Below are 26,830 nucleotides of genomic sequence, written 5' to 3' on the forward strand. Positions count from 1 at the left end.
CTTTCCCCCCCCCCCCCTTCGCGGTTCTTCGCGTTTCCACGTGTTCCACTTGGTCCCCCGCGATTATTCTGCCGCCATCGCTCAAAGGCCAACGGCAGTCGCCTTGGGGATAAGACATGAAGAATTGAATATTTCATTGTATCACGGGAGCGGGAGATTATTCTATTTTGAATTTGACTGTGATACATACATTTCTTGCTTCTCTTTCATCTGGCAAGAGATACTTTTCGCGTTGCTTAATTGAACGTCGAGTTTCACGGGATTGATTGACGAGCAGCACGTTGTTTTGTCTTTCTTTGTGAAAAGGAGCAACGTAAATACTTGACGATTCGTTACTCTGTGCGTAGTAATTTTTTTGATTTAAACAAATTTTGCTTTACGTCACTTTATATTATTTACGGTAGGGTTATCGGTTCACGCGCTTCTCGTTACGGCAGGGTACGCAGCTTTAATATCTTTAATTCGAAATTTTTTATACTGGAATTTAAATTCGTCACTCAAGTTGGCGGGAGGGTGATTAATTTACGGTTAAACAGGATTAACGAAACTAGAATATATTGCGTTGCTGCGTGAGAAATTGCTTGAAATTTTTGTAAAATTTAAAATAAAAATATTTAATTTTTTTTTATCTCCGGCCCTGTATATCGTATAGATTCTCGATATTGTATAAATTACGCGTTATTGTCCATCTTCATTCATTTTATATTGAATTTGTCAGAATTTTATCGATACGTCGGGACTGCAATATACTTTTTATAGCGGAGCCTAAACTTTGTCGATATATAGGTGGCTGACTAGAATTGATATAGCAACCGTGTCAAAAAGGTAAAAATCGCGACAGGTACTACGTAGTTCGTTTTTGAAACGAATACAAATCGATTTGGTTTCACAGAAATTTCTTTAAAACTCTTCTCGCCCGCGCGCAATTTACACTTCCTAATTGAAACGTGTAAGTAAACTGTGTGCTCTAGCCGTAAAAGATAGCAAAAAATCAAGTACCTATTCACCGAGTAAAGTACTTATCTGCTAACATGATTACCAACCTAGTGCAGGTAAAAGCTGAAAAGGAAAAAGAAAACTCATCATTTTTTTCCTCCCCCATTTCACGCACAGGGCAAGGACGAATTCGCAAAAAAGCAAACACGGAAGTTGTACCGGTGCAATTTGCAGCGACGATGCCAAGTAAATTAATGATTTCACTGTATGTATACCTGTATTTGCTATATCTTGTTACCTGGTACTCTGCACGCGGTGCTTTGTTCGAACAAAGGAACAATAAAACTAACCTAGCGACATCATGACGAAATTGCAGCTGCTCCTGACGAGTGGACCGAGCATTATTTTCCTCGCGAAAGAAAAACTTCGGCTTTCCCTACAAGTACACGCTACTGAAAATTCGTTCGATCAAGCGGCGACACCAATTTTAAAGGAACATAAAGAAAAAATAAAAATATCAAAGGGACCCCAAGGTAAATTTCTCTCGGGTGAATAATCGAATTCCTATCGAACGGTTTGATCCGAGCTTTGATCTTTTCGAAAGTGATAATCCAATTTACGTGCTGCTTTCAGGAAGCCCGAGAAAGCTTCGTGAACTTTCTATCAATCACCATAGACAATCAATAGCCCCGGTAATATATTCCAACTCCAATTTCCCATGCCAAAGTCGGACAGTCCAGTCGGGTTACAACGATCACGAAATAACGAAAATGGCCGAGTGGTTGGTAATGATGCTCGTGAAAAACAAATGGAAAACCAAGGGAGGAAGGGTGAAAGTAGTAGGTGGCGGGAAAAAGAAAAGCTTTTTAAAAACTTTCAAACGCCGTTATTAAGAGACCGATGTGATATATGAATATGCTTTTCGAATGAAACTGACTGTAGAGCATTGTCTAATGATACGTAAGCGTGACAAATAACTGCCCTTGAAAAATTCAACAGCTGTACGTACCAGAAATCTTTGTATCCTGTATAAGGTAGAAGCTGATATTGGATTTTGGTACGTGGCCGTTGACATATAGCTTTCGATACGTGTGCTTTTTATCAAGCGGAAAAGACGCCGACTTCGGGCTAATACATTTTCAGGAGAAATTTACTCCCGGCTACAAGATTCTCCCGATTTCAGCTCCATTTACTCCATTGACTTACGAGCGTGTTAGATTGACGGGTACGACGTAGACCCCTGCGCCATCTGCGTGTAAACGCTCGAACCACGTAACTTTTTATGGAGCAAAACAAGTACAGATTTCTTTTTTTTTCCAAGACTGCTGCCAGCAATAACGTCCATTCTTTTTGTACGGCCTGCTTGTCCACTATTGTTTATTCATTCTACGTCGTGCTGCACGTTATCCTATTTTTTTTTAAATAAAAATAAAAGATTCGAGTAGTCGGGTGACTCGTTGAAAAATCCATTTTTCACGGAGACTTTTTACGTTTCGGTATCCACCTGAGCTTACGACGTCTTTGTTTTTAGTACTGATAAAACTGGAATCAGTCGTGACACTCGTAACTTTTCTCGCAAGCGACCAAGACGCTGCAAAAGTTATATATACGTAGTATATGTATACATCGAGAGTACAAAGCCGAGTGTGCATTTGGAGCAACGAAGTTAACGCGGACTGACTGTGCACTGTAAGTTCCAGACGTATCGCGTAGAATAATAGACGGCGTCAACAAGGTAGGAAATGCAAATGCTTGGAAACTCTGATATTCGAAATTTATTCTTGAATTCAAGGAAATTCGAAAATGCATAAATAAGTATGCACCATGTGTTTTACAGACACATCAAGAAATATGAGTTCAGCTTCTAGTGTCTTTTAGTTTTATCACTTTTTTTTTCATATATTTTCACTCCTTCGTTTTTTCTTCTTTTTTTATTTTTACTTTTCTTTCTTTAATATTTTTTTCACATCCAATCAATGCTCCTCTCGATACTTGTTCGTAGGTGCCACGTTAGATCGAACGTGGCACGGTTTTTTTTTTTATACGATGATCACACCAAATCCAAGTGCCAAACACAAACACCATGTATAATGGGATAGTCTGTGGACCCCCCTTTATCCACAATGATCGAAATCTTGTTCCATTATCGGTGAACGGCTTTAATCGAGAGGCAACTGTGTAAATTTGAAATTCGTTTACACAGAACCGTCGGCTGTGTCGAGTAGAAGCAGCGGTTACTCGTTTCTATCTTACGCTTCATTTCGTCCCCTATTTCCTGAAGCTTCGTCCACACGAACAGTGCCGATAAAGAATTTTACTGAGCGACTCTCATTGAACTTCCCTCACGTTCGAATATCGGAAAAAGGGTTGCCAAATTCCGTCCCTTGGGGTGCAAAATATTAATAATCCCTCCTAATCCTCTCGCACGCTTTGTAATTATTTATTATGAACCAACCTTCATACATGTCAATCCATACGTAACGATACGACACGAACGAGATTAATTAAAAACCAAAAACCCCGATGTCAAAGTTTGACCTGAATAATAAATACGTCAAGGGATATACCAAATAAATAATTGAAACGAATTAATGTCCACAATTGATTCAGCTGAAGTTACAAATAAGAAAAAAACTTGAGATTGACAATTTTTAATATTACAATTTATTATGTATTTTCATTCATGCGTATTATACCTTCTACAGTTACGTCAACGAAAGGGAACGACTCCTTCGTATAAATAATATATCGCAATGACATTTCCGGATGCTGATCTGACTCAAACTGTTCCCAGATGTCGACATCAATGGATTCCTGGACCTCCTGGGTCAAGAACTGATCTCGACCGCTTGCGTGGGTCTACTGGAACGTGCGTTTCGATGTCTCGGAAATGACCTATCGGCCTTTTTAACGACCCTCGACGGTGTCAACGACGTGGTCCAGCATCAGTCAGGTTCCGAAACGGAAGCTGAGTTCGTCTGCATCGCCACCCAGGGAGCGCTCGAACTTCACTTCACAACCGATCACCCGTCCACAGCTTACCTATTGGTCGGCAGCCTCAAAGGAATCGCGAGGCAATTTTACAACGACAAAGCCGACGTCTACATACTACCGGACCCGTACAACGCAAAGTTTTTTAGGTAAAAATTAAGAAGCCAAAAAGTTCAAGTATTATTTTATTAACAAAGCGAACGAATAAAAAGCATCAAAAGTATTTAAACTCCAGAGGGAAAAAGTGAGCTTGACCAACGGAGTTAAAAGGACTTGTAGCGAGTTCCCGTCGGAATGTGAAACAAAGTGACGATGGGGGAGTTTGTCGTTTTACGCGTTTCCTTGTTTTCCTTTTACTTTAAGATCCTCGTCCTTTTTTTTTTACCGTGCCGAACTCCACTCACCACCCCAAATAAAATATGTCGAAATCCTACTTCCCGTGAATATTGACTCTTCGAATGAATATTCGAACACGTTATTTCCGACGTAAAAGCCACAAATCTTTTGTAAAGCAACATTACACGCTGTACTGCGCAATATTTTTCTTACCTATCGATCGAACCGCCGCCAAATTCCGAGAGTAAACGGCTTATCGATAAAAGTAACAATGCGTTATAAAAAAAAATGTCTACGAATCTCTTCGTGATAATTTCAACGGGTCAATAGTCTTTGCGTACAGTTTACGCAATACTCTGTATCACAATTTATGTACTTTGTGCGATATGGTATCTACAGTCGCGTCTCATATAAATAATGTTAATATGACTCATTACGATTTCAGATATCGCATAACGCCAGAACGCTACGACCAAGCAGAGTCTGACCCCGACGACGATTTGGACGTGATAACAACGCAATTCCGTCCACTGTCAGCCGTGGCCTCGGATCTTCGTATGGGCGTAGCAAGCTTCTGCAAAGCGTTTCCATGGCACTTCGTCGTCGACCGCGATCTCGAACTGGTCCAGCTGGGCGCGGGTTTCATGCGGATCTTCGGTCACCATCTGAATTGTCTCGGCCGAGAGATATCCACGTATTTCGTCTTCACGCGGCCACGTGGCGTCACGCTGACCTTTCATGAAATTCTCAAGCGGGCCAACACGCCGTTTGTCCTGGCTCTGCGGAAACCACAAGGCACCGACAAATTTCCGGCTGAGGTATATGCCCACGGTATACGTACGCTCGAGCTAACACAGCCAAACCCATGACACGACCTAGGGGATATCGCAGGCGAATAAAACAGATCGACGGGTCACGGCTCGGGGTCTACTGATTTTACGAGCACGCCTTTCAGTTACTGTCTACCGGAAATACGTCATAAAGTGGTTATCTTGCGTTGGAAGACGATGAAAGGATATAGGTATAGGATATCGATTTCTCTCAATACAAGAGTCACTTGACTCACTTAGTATTATTTCTCAGCGGCTGTTACGCGTGGATATAAATATACTGGAATATACTGTACAGAGTTATTCACTTAAAAGCGCACCACGGATACTATGGCATTGGTTACTACCATAGAGATCAAATGGACGGGTTAACTTCGGACGGTGCCTTTCTACTGAATAACCCTGTATATGATAGTCGAAATTAATTGCAGCATTCTCGAAATTATATGTAATTATTAGGGGCCAAATTTGAATTGTTACTCGTACACGATAAGAGCATATCGATTTGCAATCGTAAGGGTAGATGCGAGTTTACTTTGGTTTATTGTGAACTACCCTTTAAAATTCCAAGCTTTAATCGAGCGATAAAACTTATATAAAATTGTATCGATTTTATCGTCATTCGGGATGGTAATCAATGATAAGCCAGTCGTCACTCCGTACTGCAAAGTGTCTCAATGTATTTTTATATATTATTCTAATAAGCAGCCAGGTGAAACTGAGGAAAATATTTTTTTATTAAAGGGACTGGAGTTGAAGGGTCAAATGGTCCATTGTCCAGAATCCGACTCGATCCTCTTCGTGAGCTCGCCTTTTCTAAATGGCTTGGAAGGACTCACAGGACGTGGACTTTTTATCTCGGACATTCCTCTTCACGACGCCACCAGGGACGTAATCCTTGTTGGGGAACAAGCAAGAGCTCAGGTGAGCGATAAGAATTAATTTCGGACAATATTAAAAGCGTCGCGTCACCCGTACCTCGACATGGGCACAGTCCTACCTAACTTATAAATCCACCCTTACGAGAAGCTGCTCTGGGCTGAATAAACAAGAGGTCCTGGTCCAACATTAATTACAGGAGACGAGAAATACGAAGATTCACGGATCGTATGACGCAATTTGAAAAAAAAAAAACATGGCCGACCTTTCCTCGCTACGACCCAATCCCAATTAATCCTAACTCGTGCCGTTCGTTTCGCGTGTAATAAATCATAGGTGGATATTTAATAAGTATTTATATACAGTCACACTTTTCCCGCCTCCCCTCGTCCCGGCCACCCCTTATTTCGAACGGGAAATCAATTTCGGGATTCCCGTCGGAGCCGATGTCGTTAGGAGCTTTTCATCCGAAAACGCTGATGGGTATTTATCTTAGCGTGGCACGGCGAATGAATAAAAGAACTACCCTGGTAAATTCGACATATCCAAGGTATATATTTGTCACGTAGAATTCCACGCCTATTCGTTGCCTATACGTATGAGGTACATTAGGGTCGTGGGACGAGGATAATTGAAGAATAAAGATAAAAATTCAAAATCTTCCTACGACCGTGAATTTTGTCTATATACCGCGTAGTTACTTTTTAAGGGATGAATTCTAACCTAACCTAACAAATTTTCAATGGGTATATTTTACACTTGTCGCCACCGTTCAAAGATTGGGTCAACCCATGACTTATACGTATATACATCACAATAAAATTTCAAAAAACCAATCGACCATCCAAATTCATCCCCTTATCGCGTACAATATTTTGAATATAAATATCTTTTGCGTGCCACGTATATATATATATATATATATATATATTATAGATACCTTCTTATCGTGCAGGATGGCCTAAGGCGACGCATGGACAAATTGAAAAGTTCCATCGAGGAGGCGAACAGGGCTGTCGACGCCGAGAGGGCGAAGAATGTCAGCCTGCTGCATCTTATCTTTCCACCGGATATAGCGAAGCGCCTGTGGCTGGGTGAGTCGGCGTCTACTGTTGTCGGGACGCCCATCCCGGAATTTATCACTATGGCTTTTCACGCGTCCAAGAGTCTACGGCGTTTGGCTCTGGGCTTGTGTGTACATATGTGCACAGGTGTATGGGCTTCATGTACAGTAACGTCCAATTGAAGTGGAATACCTGATATTTTGTGTATTTCTATGAGACTATGATCGATTTCGAAAAACCAAAGACGTATTTTTTAGGAAATTTCATTCCCGTTCGAATGGTATAGGTTTCATCCCGATCAGAGACAAAATGGCCGAACAGCAGGGGTTAGAGTTGAAATAGTGCAATTTAGGACTTTTTGAAAAGTGAAAGAACTAGTAGTTCAAGAAGAAAATTCATATTTCTAATTATGGCACGAGAAAAAGCATCCTTCGGCAGTCAAAAAACACCACCATTGAACCCCTGTAGCATCACTCTAGGGGGAGCTACACCCCCTTCAAGTGAAAACACTTAATTAGCACCCGAAGCTTCCCCGCCATTTTGTATCCGATCGGGATGAAAACCATTCGAACGGGAAGGAAATTTCCTAAAAAATATGTCTTCGGTTTTTCGAAATCGGTTATAAATTCACAGAAATATACGAAAATTCAAGTTTTCCACTTCAATTGGACGTTACTGTATATATATGCACACGTATCCAGTAAATTTTCCTACAAATCCAGAATTATGGAATTTTCATCGAATTTACGTAAGACATATCTTATATGGTTGATATTACAAATCCAACGTTTTCATGAACTATTTGGATATGAGATTAAATATTGTGCGAGATGTGTTTTTTATCAATCGTAGGGTCAATAGGGACTAATTATCCGTCTGAATTGTTGATCACGTATCAGTGTATGTTGATTGATTCGTCTGTTATACCATATTGATAACGTAATACCGGAATGACAACCAGCAAAGTGCGATTCACTGTTGGCCTCAATGGCTGTTAGCAGATTAATTTGGCGTTAAACGCGGTACTGTAGTGTTATGGATTATAGCAGGTTATAGAGGAAGACTGAAATTAAACGTAAGCCTGGAAACTGGGTGAACCTAGGTCCATTTATGATCTCTTGTCAGTTTACCTATATTGGATAATATTTTATTAACGGTACCTTACTCCATTTATTCAAGAATGGCACCTGACTCACGTTTTACGAGCTCAGAGTAACATGGCACCGCCCAACGTGCAGTCGCAATATCCGGCAATGTCAATTTCTGTCTTTTAGGTGAAACCATCGAAGCCAAGACTTACGCCAACGTTACGATGCTCTTCAGTGACATTGTTGGCTTCACGGCCATCTGCTCCACCGCGACGCCAATGATGGTCATTAACATGCTGCAGAATCTCTATGAACAGTTTGACCTCTTCTGCGGTCAATTGGACGTCTATAAAGTATGTATATATATATATATGTATATGTATATATATATATAGACCTAATGTTAAAAATTCAATTGAGTTAATTACTTCTACTCGCGAGGTACACAATTTCTGTTGGTAGAGAATGATCATTTTAACGTTCCTTTTGAAATGATAAAAATTAACATTTTTCAACTTTTCACATTATTTTATAGCCGCACAATTTGAAAAAAATTAATTTCTTTGACATCGTCTCTGTACGTACGCGACGGGTGGTAACCGAGATACTAATTGTTTGTAGCTCATAAAATTCTTAAGCACCGTCAGCCACAGTAATTTTCTTCCACGGGTCTAGAATACGTTATTGGAGCTATTCCCGTAAGTGGAGCACTGTGCTTTCTTATATATTTTTGTTACTTGCTGTACTTCCGTCAGTGTCCGGTAATGCGGTCAGGTTAATTTAAACGTGATCGATGGACCGAGATACATTGTTTATAATGACAGTCTTCGTAACAATTTAATTTCCGAATTTATTTTCACATACCTCGGCACTGTAATTTCGTTTACGGTTGTCGTCAAGTGAATACATCTGGAAATCACTGAACTCCATTATTAAGCAATACGAATTTCTCGATTACAGTGCCAATAATTAACATTGATTTTTCTCCAATCGTTAGGTCGAAACCATCGGCGATGCCTACTGCGTTGCGTGCGGACTTCACAGAAACACGAAGACCCATGCACAGCAAATCGCGTGGATGTCCCTCAAGATGATACAAACGTGTTCCCAACATTTGACACACGAGGGCAAACCGATAAAGGTACGAAATTATTCGTACGGTCTGGATATACTACGTGCTACCAGAATGGAATTAGTGAACCATGTGCACTCGTAAGGTTTCTTCGGGTTGAATTGTGCAGTAGCTATTAACCCGTCGGTAAAGTAGATTCCTAGCGAGGTGCATACTGATGCGTCGCTACCGGACGACAATTAACACTCGTAAACCTCATGTAAGCGAATTATGCTAAACGAACTGGAATTCTCCATGGTGTACCATTGGGATTTTGAAATTCAAGACTGTAAATTAGTAAAGCAACTAAATTATAGGTTTCATTACGTACATTGGTTTGAGTCTCGGCTGACGTTTTCTTCGCGCGGTAAACCGTCGAATGGGACTGAACCATAGTACCTTGAGAACTAATGACTGAGGTTAATTATTACAAGCATTCGCATGCTCGTTACGTTAAACGACCTACCATAATTCTTACTGAAGACAATTAAAGCGATAGTTGGGACAGGGCATACGTTTGCATAGGATCTTAAAGCGAGTACACGGCGTAATATTGAGACAGTGAAAATCAAGATAGAATTGCTATGAGCAAAAAAAGTGAAGTCGAACTTCTTTCTTTTTTCAATTAATACATTTCTCTCGACTATTTCGATTGGTTCGTAAATATGGAGGCACGAGGTGAATTATGTATCAGGACAGAATCGAATGGTATTTTCTTTGTTCCAGGGATACGCGAATCATCCCTACGGGTTATAAATCATTGCTTTGCTTATTCGATCAGGAAATTCAGGGTCTCCAGGGAGGTTATGTCCGTTATCTCTTTTGTTGGTCCAATAAAGATTAACTACTTTGCGAATTGCTCGCGCCCGACATTACCGTCTGTCTACTATAGGCAGATAGTCAATTGTTTATTATTCGCGAGTTGAAAACTATTAAAAGTTTTCTCGTTTAAAAATAATTTTTCTATCGGGAATAAAAGACCGGATATCAGGGTGCAATGATGATGCTCTTAGTGAGTCGGATGCGATTCCACGTATAAAACGCGTAATAAGATATCTGGTTATTTAAGAATAAGAAATCTACGCCCCCCCTTTTTTTTTAATAAATTCCAATTTGCATTTATGATATTTTCTTGGTTTCATAAAAATATCATTGGAAATTCATGAATCCTATCATAAGACGGCTGAAGGAGGCGCAATTATTATTTTCTATAAAATATTTGAATATCGCAAATGAGGAGGTTCGATATGCAGTGTAATAATTTTGAGTAATCAGTCAGAGTCAATTAGCATAATAACACTCTAGACTTTACCCATCCGTTCAAAAGTGCAGTTCCCTTCCTTATCGTTTATTCTTTGAATTCACGAGGCATTTAATTACGTTTAATAAATGTTCCCTGTCACGACCGGGAAAGACGGTTGCAGGTGTATTCAGCCGAAATGCGCTCGTTCGTTATTATACTGGGTGCTAATTAAAATAACGAATCAAATATCTTATTGAATCTACTTTCAAATAAATTTTAACTTGGACCGCGTTCAAATATCCCGCCGCTTCTTGCAAGTTCGTTTCTACTATCGTGTGTTCCGTGAGAACATTTATAACGCTATAAATTACAGTATTTGTCTTGACGAAATATTGACTCTTGAGAATTGAGAGTCAACGTTCATTTGTAGTGTACTGGGTACTGATGTTAATTTTAATTTTTTAATGAACTAAGCAATAAAGATAACCTACTTGACTGTCTTTTTAATAAGTACCCTAAATTATACAAGAAATAGAGTGAGGGCTTGTTGAAGTATATATATTTAAATATTATTAACATATTATTATGGACATTTTATTAATTATTTATTTTATTTTAGATGCGTATTGGAATCCATACCGGAATGGTACTTGCTGGAGTAGTGGGAAGAAAAATGCCAAGGTATTGCCTTTTTGGACACAATGTCACTCTTGCGAACAAGTTTGAATCGACCAGTGAACCACTTCGGATCAACGTCAGTCCCACCACGTATTCGTAAGTCAAGAAATGTTAACGTTGTACATACGATCATATAGCAAATTTGGTTGAATTTTATAGCAATACTATAAACATCACTCCCATAGACATACACGTGTAGGAGCTAAGAGCTATCAGGTATTGCTTATCAGTAATAAAAAAAAAAAAAAAAAAAAACAGAGAAATCGATTTGAAAAGCAGTAAAAACATAGTAAAAAAAAAAGAAAAAAAATTCCATTTGATTTCGAACAATCAACGATCTAACTCCGTTTGTACGAAACGTACGAGCTTGATGTTTCTTTGTTGTCCGAGTAGACGGTGAATCGTAGGCTTTTTCTTTTTACCTTCGTAAGGAAACCAAACAGCTGCTTTGTGTCGATATCGAATAGGCAATTTTCCTTGAAATGTTACAGGTGTCTTATTCAGAGGCCAGGATTCATATTGGAGTCGCGGACCAAGGACAATCTTCCAAAGGAAATGCCAGCAAGTGCGTCGGGCACGTGTTACTTTCTGAACGGTTATCATCACAGTGACGTGGACAGAGACGAACCCCTGGACGTGCACGTGCAGGCGGCCATTGCTGAATTAGGAATTACCGGCAGCATGTAGATAATTTGTTTTATATGAGGGAGTTAATATGTAAAAGAAAAGGAAACAGAAGTAAGCATAGATTAAGTAAAACAAGATGAGAGGGAGTAAAGAGAAAATATACAAATAAGAAAATTTGTCGATCGAGCGCAGGAATCGTACGAAGGCAAATGTTAGATATTGTCGCGCGATAACGAGACGTCACTTACCGACGGTCGATAAAGAAGTTAGAGAATTTCTCGCACCGCGGCTGAACCCACGTAATGTCAAACGATAGAAAATATTCGTAACGTTGACACTCTGCATGACACTGCGCTAAGCATTAATTTGTACGCAAGAACAATGAGTATTAGGTTCAAGCCATTATTATAACGAGCAAGCAAATAAATGGCACTGAGCATAAAAGATATCGAAAAATTATTTTTACGTCGTTCACATCCCCATTGTGCTGCGATCTTTTGTACAGACCCATGCGTGAATAGATTTTCATTTTATCAAAATAATCAGAAAACCATCAGAGCTCGTACGCCGACCCGACGGTCGGTATAAAACCTTGCAAGAGCACGAGGCAAGCATGGAAATTCGTTCGTGCTGAAAATGTAATTCCGGACTGAAAAGGGCCAAAATACCAACGTAACAAGCTAATATTTGCTCTTGTCAACTTTTTTAAAAATTTAAAACATCACTGCTGCCTCCGTCGAACGAGTGACTAAGAATTTGTTCAGGTCCACGAAGAATAGACGAAATTCATTCGAAAAGCCTACAGCTTCCCCTGACCAGTCTGTATTTTCCTAACACTCTAAGAATCCCTTCGGCAGTCGCAGTTTACATGAAGCTGCGTAATGCCTTTCCGATGTCTCCATCGATGCTCCTTCCATGGGTTTTAAATACTTGCACCTGGCAAACGTTCCTTTCTTCTTCGTTTACATATTAACTATTCATTTATATGCCTTAGCCAGCTCCTCTCTCAGAGACCATTCACGTGCATAGACTTTATGAACTATATCTATATGTATACAGAAGGGACACTCTCGTGTCCCCTCAATCTTTGTCTCTTTTGTCTGCTACTTTTTTTTCACCTCTCGATACCACGGAATCCCATCCTCGGTTCGCTCTCGATTTTCATCCCTTTTCACCCAGCATCTGAAACTCCATTATATCGTCCCTCTATCGCTGTAACGCGTAAGCACGTTAAGCCTCGGGGCAGCTGAACTATTTTCTTTCCTATTCCGCCTGCCTTGGCGCTGCCTTAAGAAAAAGGATGTTGGTACCCCTGCCCGTGACTCTGATCTTTTCTGCGACTGGCTGGGTAACCTTGGGATGGTTGGTACGTATCCGTGCTCACGAGCATTCACGCCGTAACGAACCAGCCGGCAGTACGGTGGCCAAACGTTTCACATGTTCTTGGACCAAATGAGAACGCGTCCCTGGAAGGAGCAAGGTATAGCAGTTGGTACGAGGAGGGATGCTGCGATTGTTCATCCGCCTACTCTACTTTCTAGAAGGTAATGCAGAGCTGAGAAAAATCAAGCGGAAACCCATAGCGAAGTGGACTGGATAAGAATGAGAAATAAAAATAAGATAAGAGTGAATCCTAAGTAAATGGAGTGTATATGTAGGTATATGACGTAGGTATAGGATACTTACTGGATAGGTAGGTACTGGATACTTATAGTTTTCTATTCGTGTATATACGGTATACGGATATAGGCTTGTAGGTGGCCCCCAAGAAACTCAGAAGAGCTGAATAAAGTTCGCGTGATGAAAAAACATTTACCCCGGGTGAATTTGCGTTATTGAAAGTTTTATGCAAAATTGAAGGAAAAAAGAAATAAAAGGAGCTTCGCCAGACGTTGCATCGCCTGGAGGTAAGATAAAATCAGATAAAATCCGTCAAGTTTTCGCTACAGGCTGCTACGTCATTTTAAGTACCGGCCACCACGCACAGAGGGCAGGTCGATCTCCAAGAGCGGAGGATATACAGGGAGGTAAGTGAATCTCTTGAAATGTTTCATGCTGAATGGATTACAATTTTATTGTTTTTTTTTTTTTTGTTATAGGAGTCAGGGGGTGACCTCCCCTGACCATATACCATTTATCTCTTATCATTATTATCGTTTTGTCATGAAATATGATTTTCTTGGTTAAACGAACCTCAGCGGCAATCAATCGGCTATAGACACTTGAACGCGACTCTTATCTTCCTTTCTCTTGCTTTTAAAAATCATTTTCTTTATTTATCATTTCCTTCGTATTGGACGATTTGGTATCCACTTGGACGATTCATTGGAATTTATCGTTTATCACTTGTTCGTGTTTGCGTTTAATGGAAGACAGACGGATGCTGGTTCGACAGGGTGTGAATTTCGTATTAATTACATATTTATATACATTTGACCGTATGATTTGATCTGATTTTCTTCATTTATTAATTAAGATTGTTGGCAGATGAATACGAAAAAAAAAAAATTAAAAAGATTATACGTGGATTAAAGAGAAGGACGAATTTCAAAGTTATTCAAGTCAAGCTGTGAGGAAAAATTAAATCGTATCTTTTCAGTATAAATTATGCAATTTATGAAAATATTTGTATGAAAGATTTTTTTGAAACTTCGCATACAACACATTCCTTCGAAAGTCATTTTTGACACGTGTCAAAGACAGTACTTATCTCCCATTAGAGACTTTAAGGCTTTTCAAAAGTATATGTGCATTGTCCAGGTCGTATCTTTCCAAAGTTACACGTGTACTTTGGAAAGACTTTTTTGGAAGACAGTCTTGGTACTTATCAATGAGTATACGTATGATGATAAAAGAGTCAATATTTGTAAGACGCTTTCTTTGAAACATCGGGTCATTAGGATTTCCTTATACATTTTGATCTTAACACTAAATATATCGGCAATTTTTTATAAACGTATTTTTGGCCTTGAAATGGTCAAATGACCGGTCAATGGTACGTTTAGTCTTAATCAAGACCAGACCAACCGGCGTGTCTGAGCTGGGCTGCTGCAGTCTTAGTTAAGCATACTAACTTAATGCAATACAATTTTGCAGAAATTAATCAACGTTCTCTTCAGCGAGAGAGGGGCGAGTACGGGGTTAGTGAAGTCAGTAAGAGGAAGTAAAGGGAGATGAAAGATGGGCGAGAGGGTAGTGGTTTCAAAACAGATGAGAAGCTGGGGAAGAAATTGATAATACGTGGAAGCTGAAAAGAAAGCAGAGAGAGCGCAGGGGCGAAGGGGGGGAGAGAAGAATTAAGGAAGATGAAGGAAATGATGAAAAAATGGGAATGAGGTAAGACGTGGCTGGAGAAGAAACCCGGAAGGGAAGGTGATGGGCGGAAAAAAAGAAGGTGGTATTGAGAAAAGGGTTCTTGAGAGTAGGTTTAGGTGCTGCTCACCCTAGTTCCTGGTGCTCTAGATAATCCTTATCCTAGTTTTCAGGGGGTGATTGGTCTGACCTACCAGGGGATGCATTTTCCATCATTTGTACATCTTAGGATCCCTGGACAAGGTGGAAAATTTTTAACCACATCGACGATCCAGATATACTAGGGATTGTTTTCGGTTTTCACCAAATTCTCAGAACAGTAGGTTCAAATAATGATATCTTCAAAAGTCGAGCTAATTACATCAAAAGTTGAATTATCATTAATCACGAATCGATAACGATGATTCAAAACTTGTTGATAACCCGCAATAAGATTTTTTGAAAAGAGCAGATGAACAGGATCAGCACATTTTTTCAGCCGTCTAGTATTTCAAGATCGAAACGAGGGATAATGATTAGTCAATAGCAATTTTCCGTTAAATATTTTCGTTAAAGTAAAAATACGGGACAGACTTTTCCGAATAATTTTTTTTTTATTTCCACCCTAATAAAAATTCATTGACGACGTATACGCGTTATGAGATATTCTGCCATTGAAAGTACACCACTGACCTCCATTGAAACCAAATTAAATTACCCTCGTCCCATTCGCATGTAATGACAGCGAATTGGCTTGTTTGTATTTATAACAAAAAAATTTTTTCATCCCACCAGTTGTTTCGCTTAACAATGTCCTGCGTGGAATCCACAGTTTCATTGGTGTACGAACGGGAAGCTCTCATTGTAATATTGAAAACTAACAGACGGTTCGACAAAGCCGGTATAACGCAGTGGATCACTCCCATAGTCACGTGTACATGCATACAGAGGAAAAATAGGATCGAGAGAGCGACAAGGAAGGAACGAAAGAAAAAAAAAGTAAAAACTTGAATATTTCTTATACCGGCATTCATTGCGACAAACCCCCTGTAGCTTGCGAGTACAAAGAAATTAAACATCCAACCTCCTGCCTCTCCGCCAGCAATATGGCGTGTAATCAAACGGCACTGCAAATACGAGGACTCTACCGGGGATATCAAAACAGAAGAAATAGGTACGTATAATAACTTGGGTACCTGGGTTCGTTGGGCAATATACGTAGGTGCTCGTAATGCCCAAGCTTCGCCTCTATCCTTTTTGCTCTACTTCCGAAACACCTATTTTCTCCTTTATAACCTCAAAATATCAAGAACTGCACTTTTTAATCAACCGAATCGGAAGCTCCTTTGACTGTGATTGCTATCGCTGTTGTTGTGCTAATTAAAAATTTTATTCTTCCATGATCTTCAAACACGAGTATTTTTATCATGCTAATCTCGAGATAATGTTGAATCCTTTGTATGGATATTAAAAATATGTACCAAAAAGTGTGAGGGCAGTTTTTTTACCTCTTACTTATATGCAATCTTTTATGTTTGGTACTATTTAATTTATAACATATAAGTAAATAATCGAATCGTACCTTGCAAGCATAATGTGTGTGATAGGTTGTTTACATTCTAAATAAAAGAGGCGGCTGTTATTTAAATCTTTAAAAAATATCAGTCCCACGATTCCATAAGGTTTCGTCTTGTTTACTCGTCCGACTGCCACGCCGCGCGCGGCCTTTTTCCTTACTACTTACGAACCAGTGGAATGAGGATTTTCATTATTATCCTTCACAAGCTTGCGGTTCGCGCGAGAAAACCGCAAGGAGAACTAAAGGAGGGTCGGCGGCCGGAAGTGCTTTGCTCGGTAAATCGCGCGTTGATTTATGATCTCGTAAAGCCAATCCTGGGGAATTTCCATTTGGCGAGTCTTCCCACGCTAAAAACTTTGTTTATTGTTACGAATATCGTTTGTAAAACATGAATTGTGACTTTTCACGAGAATCAGTGGCTCCTTCGGTATACTTTGTTATATACATACAATGTGGTCTTTACCTTTTTACACTGACTGTACAATATAGCTCTGGGGCCATTACTCTTATCTGCGGATGCACCAAAGGCAAAAATATACTATGTCAGACACGCTCGGAATTCCTTTCGCTGTTTTATAGACTTTGGATTCGTTCCAACTCATTTTCCTTCGCGACAAGTGTTTCTCCCCGTTATAAAAAAAAAAGAGCGATGTTAAAATCCCATGAACGATCCGACTGACATCTTTAATTCGTACTGGGGTATAGTTTCGCTAATTGCTATCATTAGCCTACCTTGTACCGTTGCTCGTTACGTAATTAAGATCAGCTCGTAAACGTCAAAAGTGAGAAACTGGGGACGCAGACGTCAAGGTGTGGGGAAACTTTAAAATCTATGCAAGCTTCACGACTGTGCGAAATGCCACGTGGAATTTAATGATCGCATATATGCATGGATGAGCAGACCATTTTTATGACACAGTGTTCGAGGGGCAAGGGGCTACCTCAAAACGCGAGGTGCGAGAGATTTAACACGAACACGAACCGTCGAAGGGGTTCTAGAGGCTTCTAGAACCTTTTAGAATGTTCTAGAAGAGTTCTCGATCGCGTGCAATTCCTGGGTAAAATTCTCGGAATACGACGTACAATTCCTAGAACCAGCCTTTGATTCGTGGAATCGGAAATCCCCGTGACGTCACTCCTTAAAATCAGGGTCTACGACGTCGATTTAGCATGGATGCGAACCTTCGAACGCTCTCGAAGTGTCGGTAAATGTCGGTGCAGGAATCTGTGTCCAGAACCCCCCCTGTTACATATACTAACGTCGATCACAACGAATTGCTTGGCAGCAGCTACAGACTGAAATCGGGATAGTGGCGGATATTTCTTACATAATTTATGCAACTTCTGATTCCTCAACGATATGGAAAATTGCTAGATTCACGTAATGCATTTCGGAATTATATCCGTAATATGGGATAATCTCATTGGCTATACCCCAAATTGATGAACTGCAGATCCACTGCATACTAAATAATTTTCACCTGAGATATGCATATTATTAGACACTCGTGAGTTGAGGTATTTTAAGTAACTACGGATTTCCTAGTTATAATTGCATTCTCTTTATTACGATAATGATTTCGAATAAATTGCAATTTTTTTTAAGGGAACCAAAGACGACGATTTTTCATCCGCATATCTTCCTCGTAATAAGCATTCTCTGACGCGTAATAAAATTCACATGATCTCCCCCTGCCCCTCTTAGCATATAGTTACGGTAACACTACCGCCCCGCTTCTCTACTTTCCAATAAATCATCCATTTTACTCTTTACGTAATCACCCCGTCGCACCGTTCAGGATTATTTATTGGATATTATTTTTAACGTTGGACCTACGTAACTTTATGCAAACTAACAATGTTTTCCCGATATTGGTAGCGAGTATGTAAAACAGCTACTTTGCTATAGTTGACTCTCATCAATTGTCCGTAACATCTTGACAATGAAGACGTCGTACATATTGTTATTATATTGGCCAAATAAAATTACACGCTTCATTTATTATTTCATATAATTGTCAGTGATCACGATTTTTCGTAGCCTGCCTTCTCCTCCCGTGTTCCGAGTCCGCGGCAGAAGCAGCGCAATTCCTTAGTCCGGGCCTCTTCACACAATTCCTGCTGTCAAAGTCTGTACTCTCGTCTTAAAACGTTCCGTGTCTGCCACTGAAGTCTGTCAGGGGTCAGAATCCCCCTCACGACCCTCTTGTCTTTACGTCACAGCAGTCCGCGGTTACTTGGGTATCTGTCAGCCAGACCCAGGCAGGTCGTAGGGTCTGGTCTTGCACTGCGTACATTTCGCACCCTAGACTCCTCGATCGGGTCCTTTCGCCTGCCCTCCGTCAATTATCATGTTTGTAACGATCATTCGCCATCTCTGTCATCATCATCCTTCCCTCGACGTTTCTTGCCACGGGCCTTCAGCCAATCGCACCGTCTCTTCCGCTACCCTTTGCCCCTTTTCAACGCTATCGAAATCACGTAACGCAGTGACTCTACTCAAACAACTCCATCCCAGTAATTGTCCCTCGCGCGCGAAAATCCACGCGTTGGTCCACAGTCGTACCAACTGAATGACCAGTCCGCATTCGAAAATACGCGTAGCGCCAAATAATCAACTTTACCCGCGAACGGACCTCGAATATCAAAGGAGGAGATGGAATTGAGATGGCGAGCAACATGATTTTATTTTAGTTCCGTCGTCCTCGTCTACTTCCATTTACTTTTCTACTTAACAGATGGCACTGATTAGATTGCGCGGTTGAGTATTGCGCCGTACTTTTGTATATGTTATTCTTCCGATAAAAAGAAAAAGAGTATTGCGCCAAGTATAGGCAACCGGCGGTACAGCCAAGGCTACGGGGTAAGTCATGTAACTGAACGCCGTTAATGGCGTCCTGCTTGTCGACGCCGTGCGGTGAGGTAAGAGACGAGAGAAGCGGTAACCGTTAAATCGTAATTAGGTACGAAAAACAGTAGTAATATAAAAAAAAGAGATAAAAGAGTAGCGAAGACGTTATAGGAAATTTTTTAAATACAATTAAAATGATGGATCAGTGCTAAATCATGTAATAAGCAGATATGCAGTGACTTATGTAGTTGGCATTAATAATATGGATTTCAATACTTTTTCTTTGACGAATTCACAACACTTGGTATAGTTTTTGACACGTGAGTGTTTTTTTTCTGTGCGGGTTAGGAATACAATAGCTACGAAATTCGATTTAAGCAGACTAGACGTGTCGTAGAGTGCAATGACGTATGGACGGGCAGCCACGTGAATGTCAACCCGTTAGGTTGCCCGGTCTGGATCGTCTGCAAGTCTCCCAGCGAAAGACAAGAATGAGACAAGCCTGAAAAATAGCCGTACCTCCTTCCGGTACAAAGGTTTCATTAAGAAACACTTCGTAATTTATTTTCTCGCCCTCAGGATCCTTCGGTCCTGCCCATACAGCCGAGAATAACGATAGCGTCGACGACATTGGACGCCTGGCGTCTGCTGACGACAAATGTACACCAGTAATTTCTACGTTTCTATATCCAAAAACGTAGTTAAAATTAGATACATTATTTACTGCTATTTACCCTGGTATACATATACAGAGTGTACTGATACAAGTAATATTATTAACTGACGTTCCGTTGAAAATGATTAATTCAATTGGAATAAATAAAATATATATTTTATTTATACAAAAACGCTGAAATTTAAATCGAATTGTTAACAACGAATCTCTTAATTATTATTTCGAAAATAATTTTCGAATTTTTCAAAATCATATTCCCAGTATCTATAATCACGAATATTTTACATTTTTAAGCATTCGATACATCGTTTACGTAATTAGACGATAATTTTACGATAGATTACTATTTTACATCTATGTGTAGCTTTTCATGCGCGAGTTATTAGCGATTGATACATAATTTTAAATTTCGTAGAAAAACAGGTTAAATCGACGCGCAACCTAAATACGATTTTACGTTGCGCGTTATACGTTCTAGATTATAGGAATGACGCAACGTTAACCTATCTCTGGTTAACTCCAATTACCAGCCATTCTAGTCCGGCTTGTCATACTAATCAGTTCCGGCGTTGATCGCGTCACAGGGCCAGTTGAAGCTTTTGGGTGCGTTGGCAATTTCAGGCTTTCTCCCAAAATCGAAGCTCAAAATCACGGCTCTCTCGATTCTCGGGCTTTTCGCTCATTCGGGTAATCTCATTTTACCTATATGTATACATACAGGGTGGCCCAATAACTTTGTCCACCCCGAATATCTCTGTTATTTTTAGAGATATAGAAAAACTGTATCTATGAAAGTTGTATGGTTCGATGGGGGTCATAATATGCATGTAATAGTTTTTTTCTAGGCGAAGGCGTTTTGAAGATTTCAAGGTCATTTCCATTTTTTCAAATGGATTCCCAAGCTACTCCCTGTTTTGCCATCCCGCCGTTCCCTCCGTGCTGCCACTTCGCCACGATTACGCCCTTCTGCAATGCCAGGATACTCCACTACGTTAATCACGCTTTCTTGGCTTTCATGTTTTATGCATTCAACGAACGCTCGCATCTGCGAGAATTACATCTATATATCCTTGAAGGGTGGATCGCTAATTATTCGGGAAGGACAGGATAGGCCGCCATTTTACATTTGAACTACCGTGCAAATAGAAAAATTATTTTTCACTTGTTGAAAGCAAAATCGGTCATGGTCATTGTTAAGTTTACCATGAGACAGAAGACCTTCTTGTATAGGAGCGGACGGGGGATAGGGACAGATTTTTATATATTTACTAATTCCGTAAATTCATTTTCCTAAGTAAATATGAACGTCGTATTTCGTTACTTAATATACATTGTTAATACAGTCTTTTTATCACTGCCATTATTGTTATTATAAAATGCTTTGATTTCTTTATCATTACTGACTGATCGATCAAATCGATTTTTAATGCTCCACTTGTTTGACTTGGTGATCTACTTTTACGTACCAAATTCTTTCTGTATAGCACGTAGGATACTTTGTACAGTACGTGACTGCAAATTTCTATTTGGAACATTTGAAAATAAGATCGCTAAGCTCGCCATTGTATTTTATGAAAATTCGCCCTTATACCCTGTCCCTCAATAATACTTGTTAAAGTATTCACGAGTGATAATAAGAATTCTAAATTACTCCGTCTTAATTCGAATTCATGGACCTTGTCAGAATTCGTGCAATTGGTCCTCCTTGTATAAATATAAACGCACGTCGCTTCAATTGGCTCTATGTAATTTTAATTTTTTTAAAAAGATATCCACTACTATCCAATTAGACTCCGACGGCAAGGACAATCGTAAAGGCTGTTTCACAAGTAGTCGCGTGGACACATTTTTCACGTAGACTGTTCGGATATTCACTTTGAAAGACAGTAGATATAAAACATGCAATACGCGCAGTCGTAGCGAACGAATATTGTTTGTTCGATTAAACAATTATTCAATTAAATTGAATAATAAAACGCACGTTGGCTTTTGTACAATGGAAGCAGAAACCTGTACGTATTACTGTCATTCCTATAGCAAATATGTACAGTGCCTATTACACGAGGAAGCTTGGATTACTTTATATCAATTTGCTCAACAGTTGCGAGTCAGAATTTGTTTTGCCTGTCTTCAGTTCGATTCCTCGTTTCGTTATTTTAACCTGACCGTCTATTTCAACGAATTTGGGTTCAAACGTGCCATTTTCAATTTCGCGAATATCAAATATCTAACTTGCCAAAGTTAAATACAGTAAGTGGACCAAGCCGCGCATATAGCTGACAACATTCGTGAAAAGTACTTCGAAAATTACCAAAAGCTATTGGAACGAGAAGTTTGACATATTTTTGGAATCCCCGAAGAGGAACGAATGGGATTAATTATGAATAGAATTGAAATGTTATTTTTATTCTTTGCCAATACCAACTTTAATTAAGCATCCACGGTTTGATAGCCTCATTGTCACTTTGAATGAATTTTTCTAACATTTTTTCTCGGCATTCATTTTTTTTTACCTTCGTCGCATTCTTTTTTTCTTCTGGCAACTTTTGAATTACGGTCAATGGCTACTTCCCTTTTCGACACTGACACGGTAAACGGGGTAGGAGCGGTTGGCAGCTAAGGGTAAAAAAAAGTTTTTCCCTAAGATAGCTTAATTAAATTTACCTCGTCAGTTTATTCCTTCAAACTCTATAAAACTGCGACAATATAAAAAGCCGCGTGAAAACCGGGTGTTGCAAGGTAGTACATACTATACATATATGTATATATATATATAATATACTATATATTACCAAACGGTACCCCTACCTACAAGACCACGCCTTTAGGCTTAATTAGACCCAGGATTAAAGTAATCCACATTTAACTCTTCCATAGCCAATTACGCAGGACTAAACTAGAAGGTCATGAACTTTCAGGAGCATCGATTCTCGAATTATTCTCTCTTCGCGCCAGAAGAATAGGAGCCATTCGGCCGAAAGAAATGAAAAAGGAAAATCTTCGACTCCATTTCTTTCGGTCCAATTTTCACGGCTGCACGTTGAAGCTCGACAAAGACGCGCAGGTAGAGAGAAGAAAAAAATAGGCCGTAAAACATGAAAACCGCATCACGCGCGAATTCAGTAAAACGTTCAATGACAAGTGCCAAGATAAAGCCGTTGTTACGCGAATTCCAGCAAAGTGTATAAAAAACCTCACACGCAGTAGAATAACCCGCGTTGCGTGATCAAGAGAGGAATATCTCTTAGGGTGGACGGATGGGTGGCGGAAGGGGAACAGGGGTGACCAAGCATTGTGAATGGGTAATGGGGACTCGCGGTTAATGGAACAACTTGAGAAACCTTTTGTTGCCAATTATTCCGAAGATCGATCAAGACCGTCCTGAAAAGATTCCGTCAATTAACGGGGAGAGATGTTCGTTAAATTAATGAACAGGAAAGAAGATTCGAAGTTTGAAAGGGTCTTTGCCTTTATGTCGGCGGACGCGCGAGCGACGTGGAACGTGACGTGCGGGGATCATTAATAAAGTTATTAATGAATTTGGCGTGCCTGGTACACGGAGACGTGGATGAAAAACAAATATGAGGTCGAGCTGATGATTCATTTGAATTAAATTTCAAAATAGACTCCAACGACAAGGTAACCACGTGGTAGGTTATCCCGAGGAGGCGATATACCCTTAACGAGACAAATGCAAAAGACACGGCAAGACGCAGAGTCCGGACTGACTGAGTGAAATCCTGACGCTTCGCTCATGGCGCTAAACATTTTCGCGCTTTACTCTGATTTCCTGCTGGTCTCTTCGTTGGTGTCTTCGTCCCTTTTCGCTTAAATATTTGTTATCAATCTCCTATTCTTTCTACGTCTCGTACGTTTCACTCTGTTCGTCTCTGTCTCTCTGTCACTCGGTTGCATTCCCTGGGCCAACGTAGAGTTAGCGCTAATGGAGACAAGTAAAAACGGAAATACGTCAAGTGGACAAGAACAATGGCCTAGTCGCCGCAAGGGCGTCTTACACCCTCGCCAACCCCCATTGCCCAGAGCCAAGGCTTTCTTTCATTTTAATTGGCTCCCATTCTGCTTGTGCTCTTGTACTGGATATGGCTATGTGTCATAACTCTGCGTATCTGCCGGGTATATTTTTTTTGGAGATATAAAATTTGTAATAATAATTTTTACGTTTGTTGATGTAAGAAGAAAAATGTTTTTCTATTGCTTAGTACAGTGGAAAATTTAATGCATTGAGTCCGCGTGTTTTCTTTTTGTAGTTACACATGTAACTTTCTCATATCTACTTGGCCCGAAGTTCGTCCCTACTGATTTCGACCGATTAGATTTTGAAAAGGTTACAGCCGAAGGCCACGTGCTCGCAGTCAGCGGGATGCCGACCCTTCGCGATTTTACTTGACGGAGTTTTGCTTGACTGTAAAAAGTTTGAGAGCGCGGAAAAGGGACTGAGACAAAAATCGAATGCTGATATCCGTAAGGAGTTTCTATACGCGTAGTTTCGAAAGGCACGAGGTATCGCATTTGCTTTGGGCTATTTGGTAGACTTTGGGTACCATTGACTTTAGGTTACACGTACGTTGGGATAAGACAGTTTTTATTGATAATGTAGGGGGCTCTTTATAATTGAATTTCCATTTCTCGGAACTATTTTTAACGATACAAATATTGTGGCAGTGAAAGTTCGGAGAAATGTATTTACGTTGGGTGACGTAACTTGGTGAACTTTATTATTATGACTTTTGGACCCTACATACGTGTATATGCTGATTTTCATTGAGTTTTCGTTTACGTTCGTTCAATTTAATGTTACTTTTTACAAAATCATCGGTTAGAATGGATAAGGTGCAGGTTAATAGGTCTCGGGGGTCGAAACTGTAAATTAAATAAAGAAAAGACCCGTCAACGGATAATATTTTGTATTTACACATTCGTGATATCGAACGTTAATATTTTCTATACCGTTGGTGGATTTATTAAGCATACTCCGAGTAATTTGAATTCGTACTTGGATTTCGTTAAATAAATACATGGTACAGCACAGTGCTTAAATACACTTGAAAATTGGCAGGAGTATTTGGCATTTATTCATTCAATTGGGATCATAATATTCGAAATGATCGTTCGATTGAAACGTGCATATTTCCGTTGCACGTTTTATTGCAGTTGCACTATGGCTTCGATATTGGCACTTTTGCAAGCGGTTGCATGGAATCCGCAGAAAAATACTATACGTGATTAAATGCTTTTACTAGCATATTTATACCTGCTATACACATGCAATTTCCACACGCAAAACAGTTTTACCAATTGCTGAAATGAAAATTGTAAAATTGTATGAATCGAACAGAAAAAAGTTATGCCATAGACATATTAATTGCAATTTTATTTAGAAGTAAATTTTTCTCATTTTATTGTAATTAAATAATTAGCATTACGTAATCACGTTTAAAATTGGAGGGCAACAAAATTACGCAACGAATACCAATAACCGGTATCATTATTGTAATACGCTGTTGGCTATCGAGTATCGATTAACATACAGGAAAAATAAACGTTTGGAAATATCAAAATGGTTGCCGGTTGATAGTAAAGAGGAAAAAGATTCTGTAGAAAAAATTCATACGTAACACACACATGAACCTGTTTTTTTTTAAATATATTTTTGCCAAAGATTGTACAACGCTTTGGACGTGTCTGTACAAAGTCTGTGATTTTTAGTATAAATTTTTTGGATTTTCCAAATATTTATTTGTACTGTTAATTACCACGCGTTGCTGTCCATTCTGTATTACCAACTAGACTGCATAGTTGCCTATCTACCGGGTGTGCCTTCATTTACGGAACATAACTTCTTTAAAGGTCACCTGAAAACCTCAGGTTACCTGATGGCACTATTTTTGGCATTTTACCGTTTTACGTAATTCAGCATTATAAATATGAGAAATTCAAGGCCTATAATTTTTTTAAATTTAAATGGTATATTGTTAAAGATTGTAACGTAATTCTTTTCCTTAACTCGACACCGATAGCAAAACATCCGAGAACGATCTTCCAGAACCAACCTACGTTACCTTCGGCCGTCCACCCGTCGTTCGTGCATCCGCAAGCCAGGCGGGCGCCAGCCAATTCTTTTTTCACCGGGAACTGACGAGCCGGTATAAACTGTGGGTTGGGATGGAACAGGCCCAACTCCACCAAGGACGAGAGTTCTGACGGAACCTATCGGACGAGGCAATAGGTTAACGGATCCTGTCGATTTTTGGGGACGCGTAAAATCGGCAAACGCATCTGGATGCACGAACGGGAGCGGACCGTTACGGAAATGCACGGCCGCTCAGGCTGCTAGGTTTGAGCTAGAGAGGGTCGGAGTAAGAGTCCGGCAAATAGTGCGAGAGACAAAGAGCAACGGATCGAGAACGTAGCAGAACGAATCGGAGCTGTAAAATCGAAATCCCTTCACCAATTAATAAATTCGGAGCACTCACCGGAGCTGGTGCAGCTAATCCGTGGAGGCCGAGAACTGCATCCAAAGGGCACTCTGGTGGACACTGCACTAAGGCACAGCACTACACCTCCGGAACACTCACAGGAATTCATAGAATTGCCTGGATATCGCGAGAACAACGCGAGAACTGTACGAA

General features: G+C 39.9%; 2 protein-coding genes across 7 annotated transcripts in view; one reads left to right on the forward strand and one right to left on the reverse strand.

Annotated features, from left to right (window-relative positions):
* Nucleotides 1-12,221, forward strand: part of LOC107272195 (head-specific guanylate cyclase) — a 60,291-nt gene extending 48,070 nt beyond the window's left edge. For 4 of the 5 annotated variants that reach the window (XM_025089511.1, XM_015749103.2, XM_025089510.1 and 1 more), the window contains 8 exons: nt 3,731-4,076; nt 4,709-5,081; nt 5,838-6,017; nt 6,928-7,066; nt 8,311-8,477; nt 9,122-9,265; nt 11,098-11,252; nt 11,648-12,221. In XM_025089511.1, coding sequence (XP_024945279.1) covers nt 3,731-4,076; nt 4,709-5,081; nt 5,838-6,017; nt 6,928-7,066; nt 8,311-8,477; nt 9,122-9,265; nt 11,098-11,252; nt 11,648-11,843 — 1,700 coding nt within the window. In that variant the 3' untranslated portion in view covers nt 11,844-12,221. The remainder of the gene's footprint in view (nt 1-3,730; nt 4,077-4,708; nt 5,082-5,837; nt 6,018-6,927; nt 7,067-8,310; nt 8,478-9,121; nt 9,266-11,097; nt 11,253-11,647) is intronic. The other variant, XM_015749102.2, reaches the window with a different exon arrangement.
* The window catches only part of LOC107272197 (guanylate cyclase soluble subunit beta-1), an 81,146-nt gene that overhangs the window by 44,762 nt on the left and 9,554 nt on the right, over nt 1-26,830 (reverse strand). The window contains exon 1 of one of the 2 annotated variants that reach the window (XM_025089516.1): nt 6,913-6,983. The exons of the other annotated variant lie outside the window; for it this stretch is intronic. Coding sequence (XP_024945284.1) covers nt 6,913-6,968 — 56 coding nt within the window. The 5' untranslated portion in view covers nt 6,969-6,983. Of the gene's footprint in view, nt 1-6,912; nt 6,984-26,830 lie in introns of those variants that run through there. 2 annotated transcript variants of the gene reach the window in all.

This window comes from Cephus cinctus, unplaced genomic scaffold (assembly GCF_000341935.2).
Source record: "Cephus cinctus unplaced genomic scaffold, Ccin1 Ccin1_scaffold1124, whole genome shotgun sequence".
Classification (NCBI taxonomy): domain Eukaryota; kingdom Metazoa; phylum Arthropoda; class Insecta; order Hymenoptera; family Cephidae; genus Cephus; species Cephus cinctus.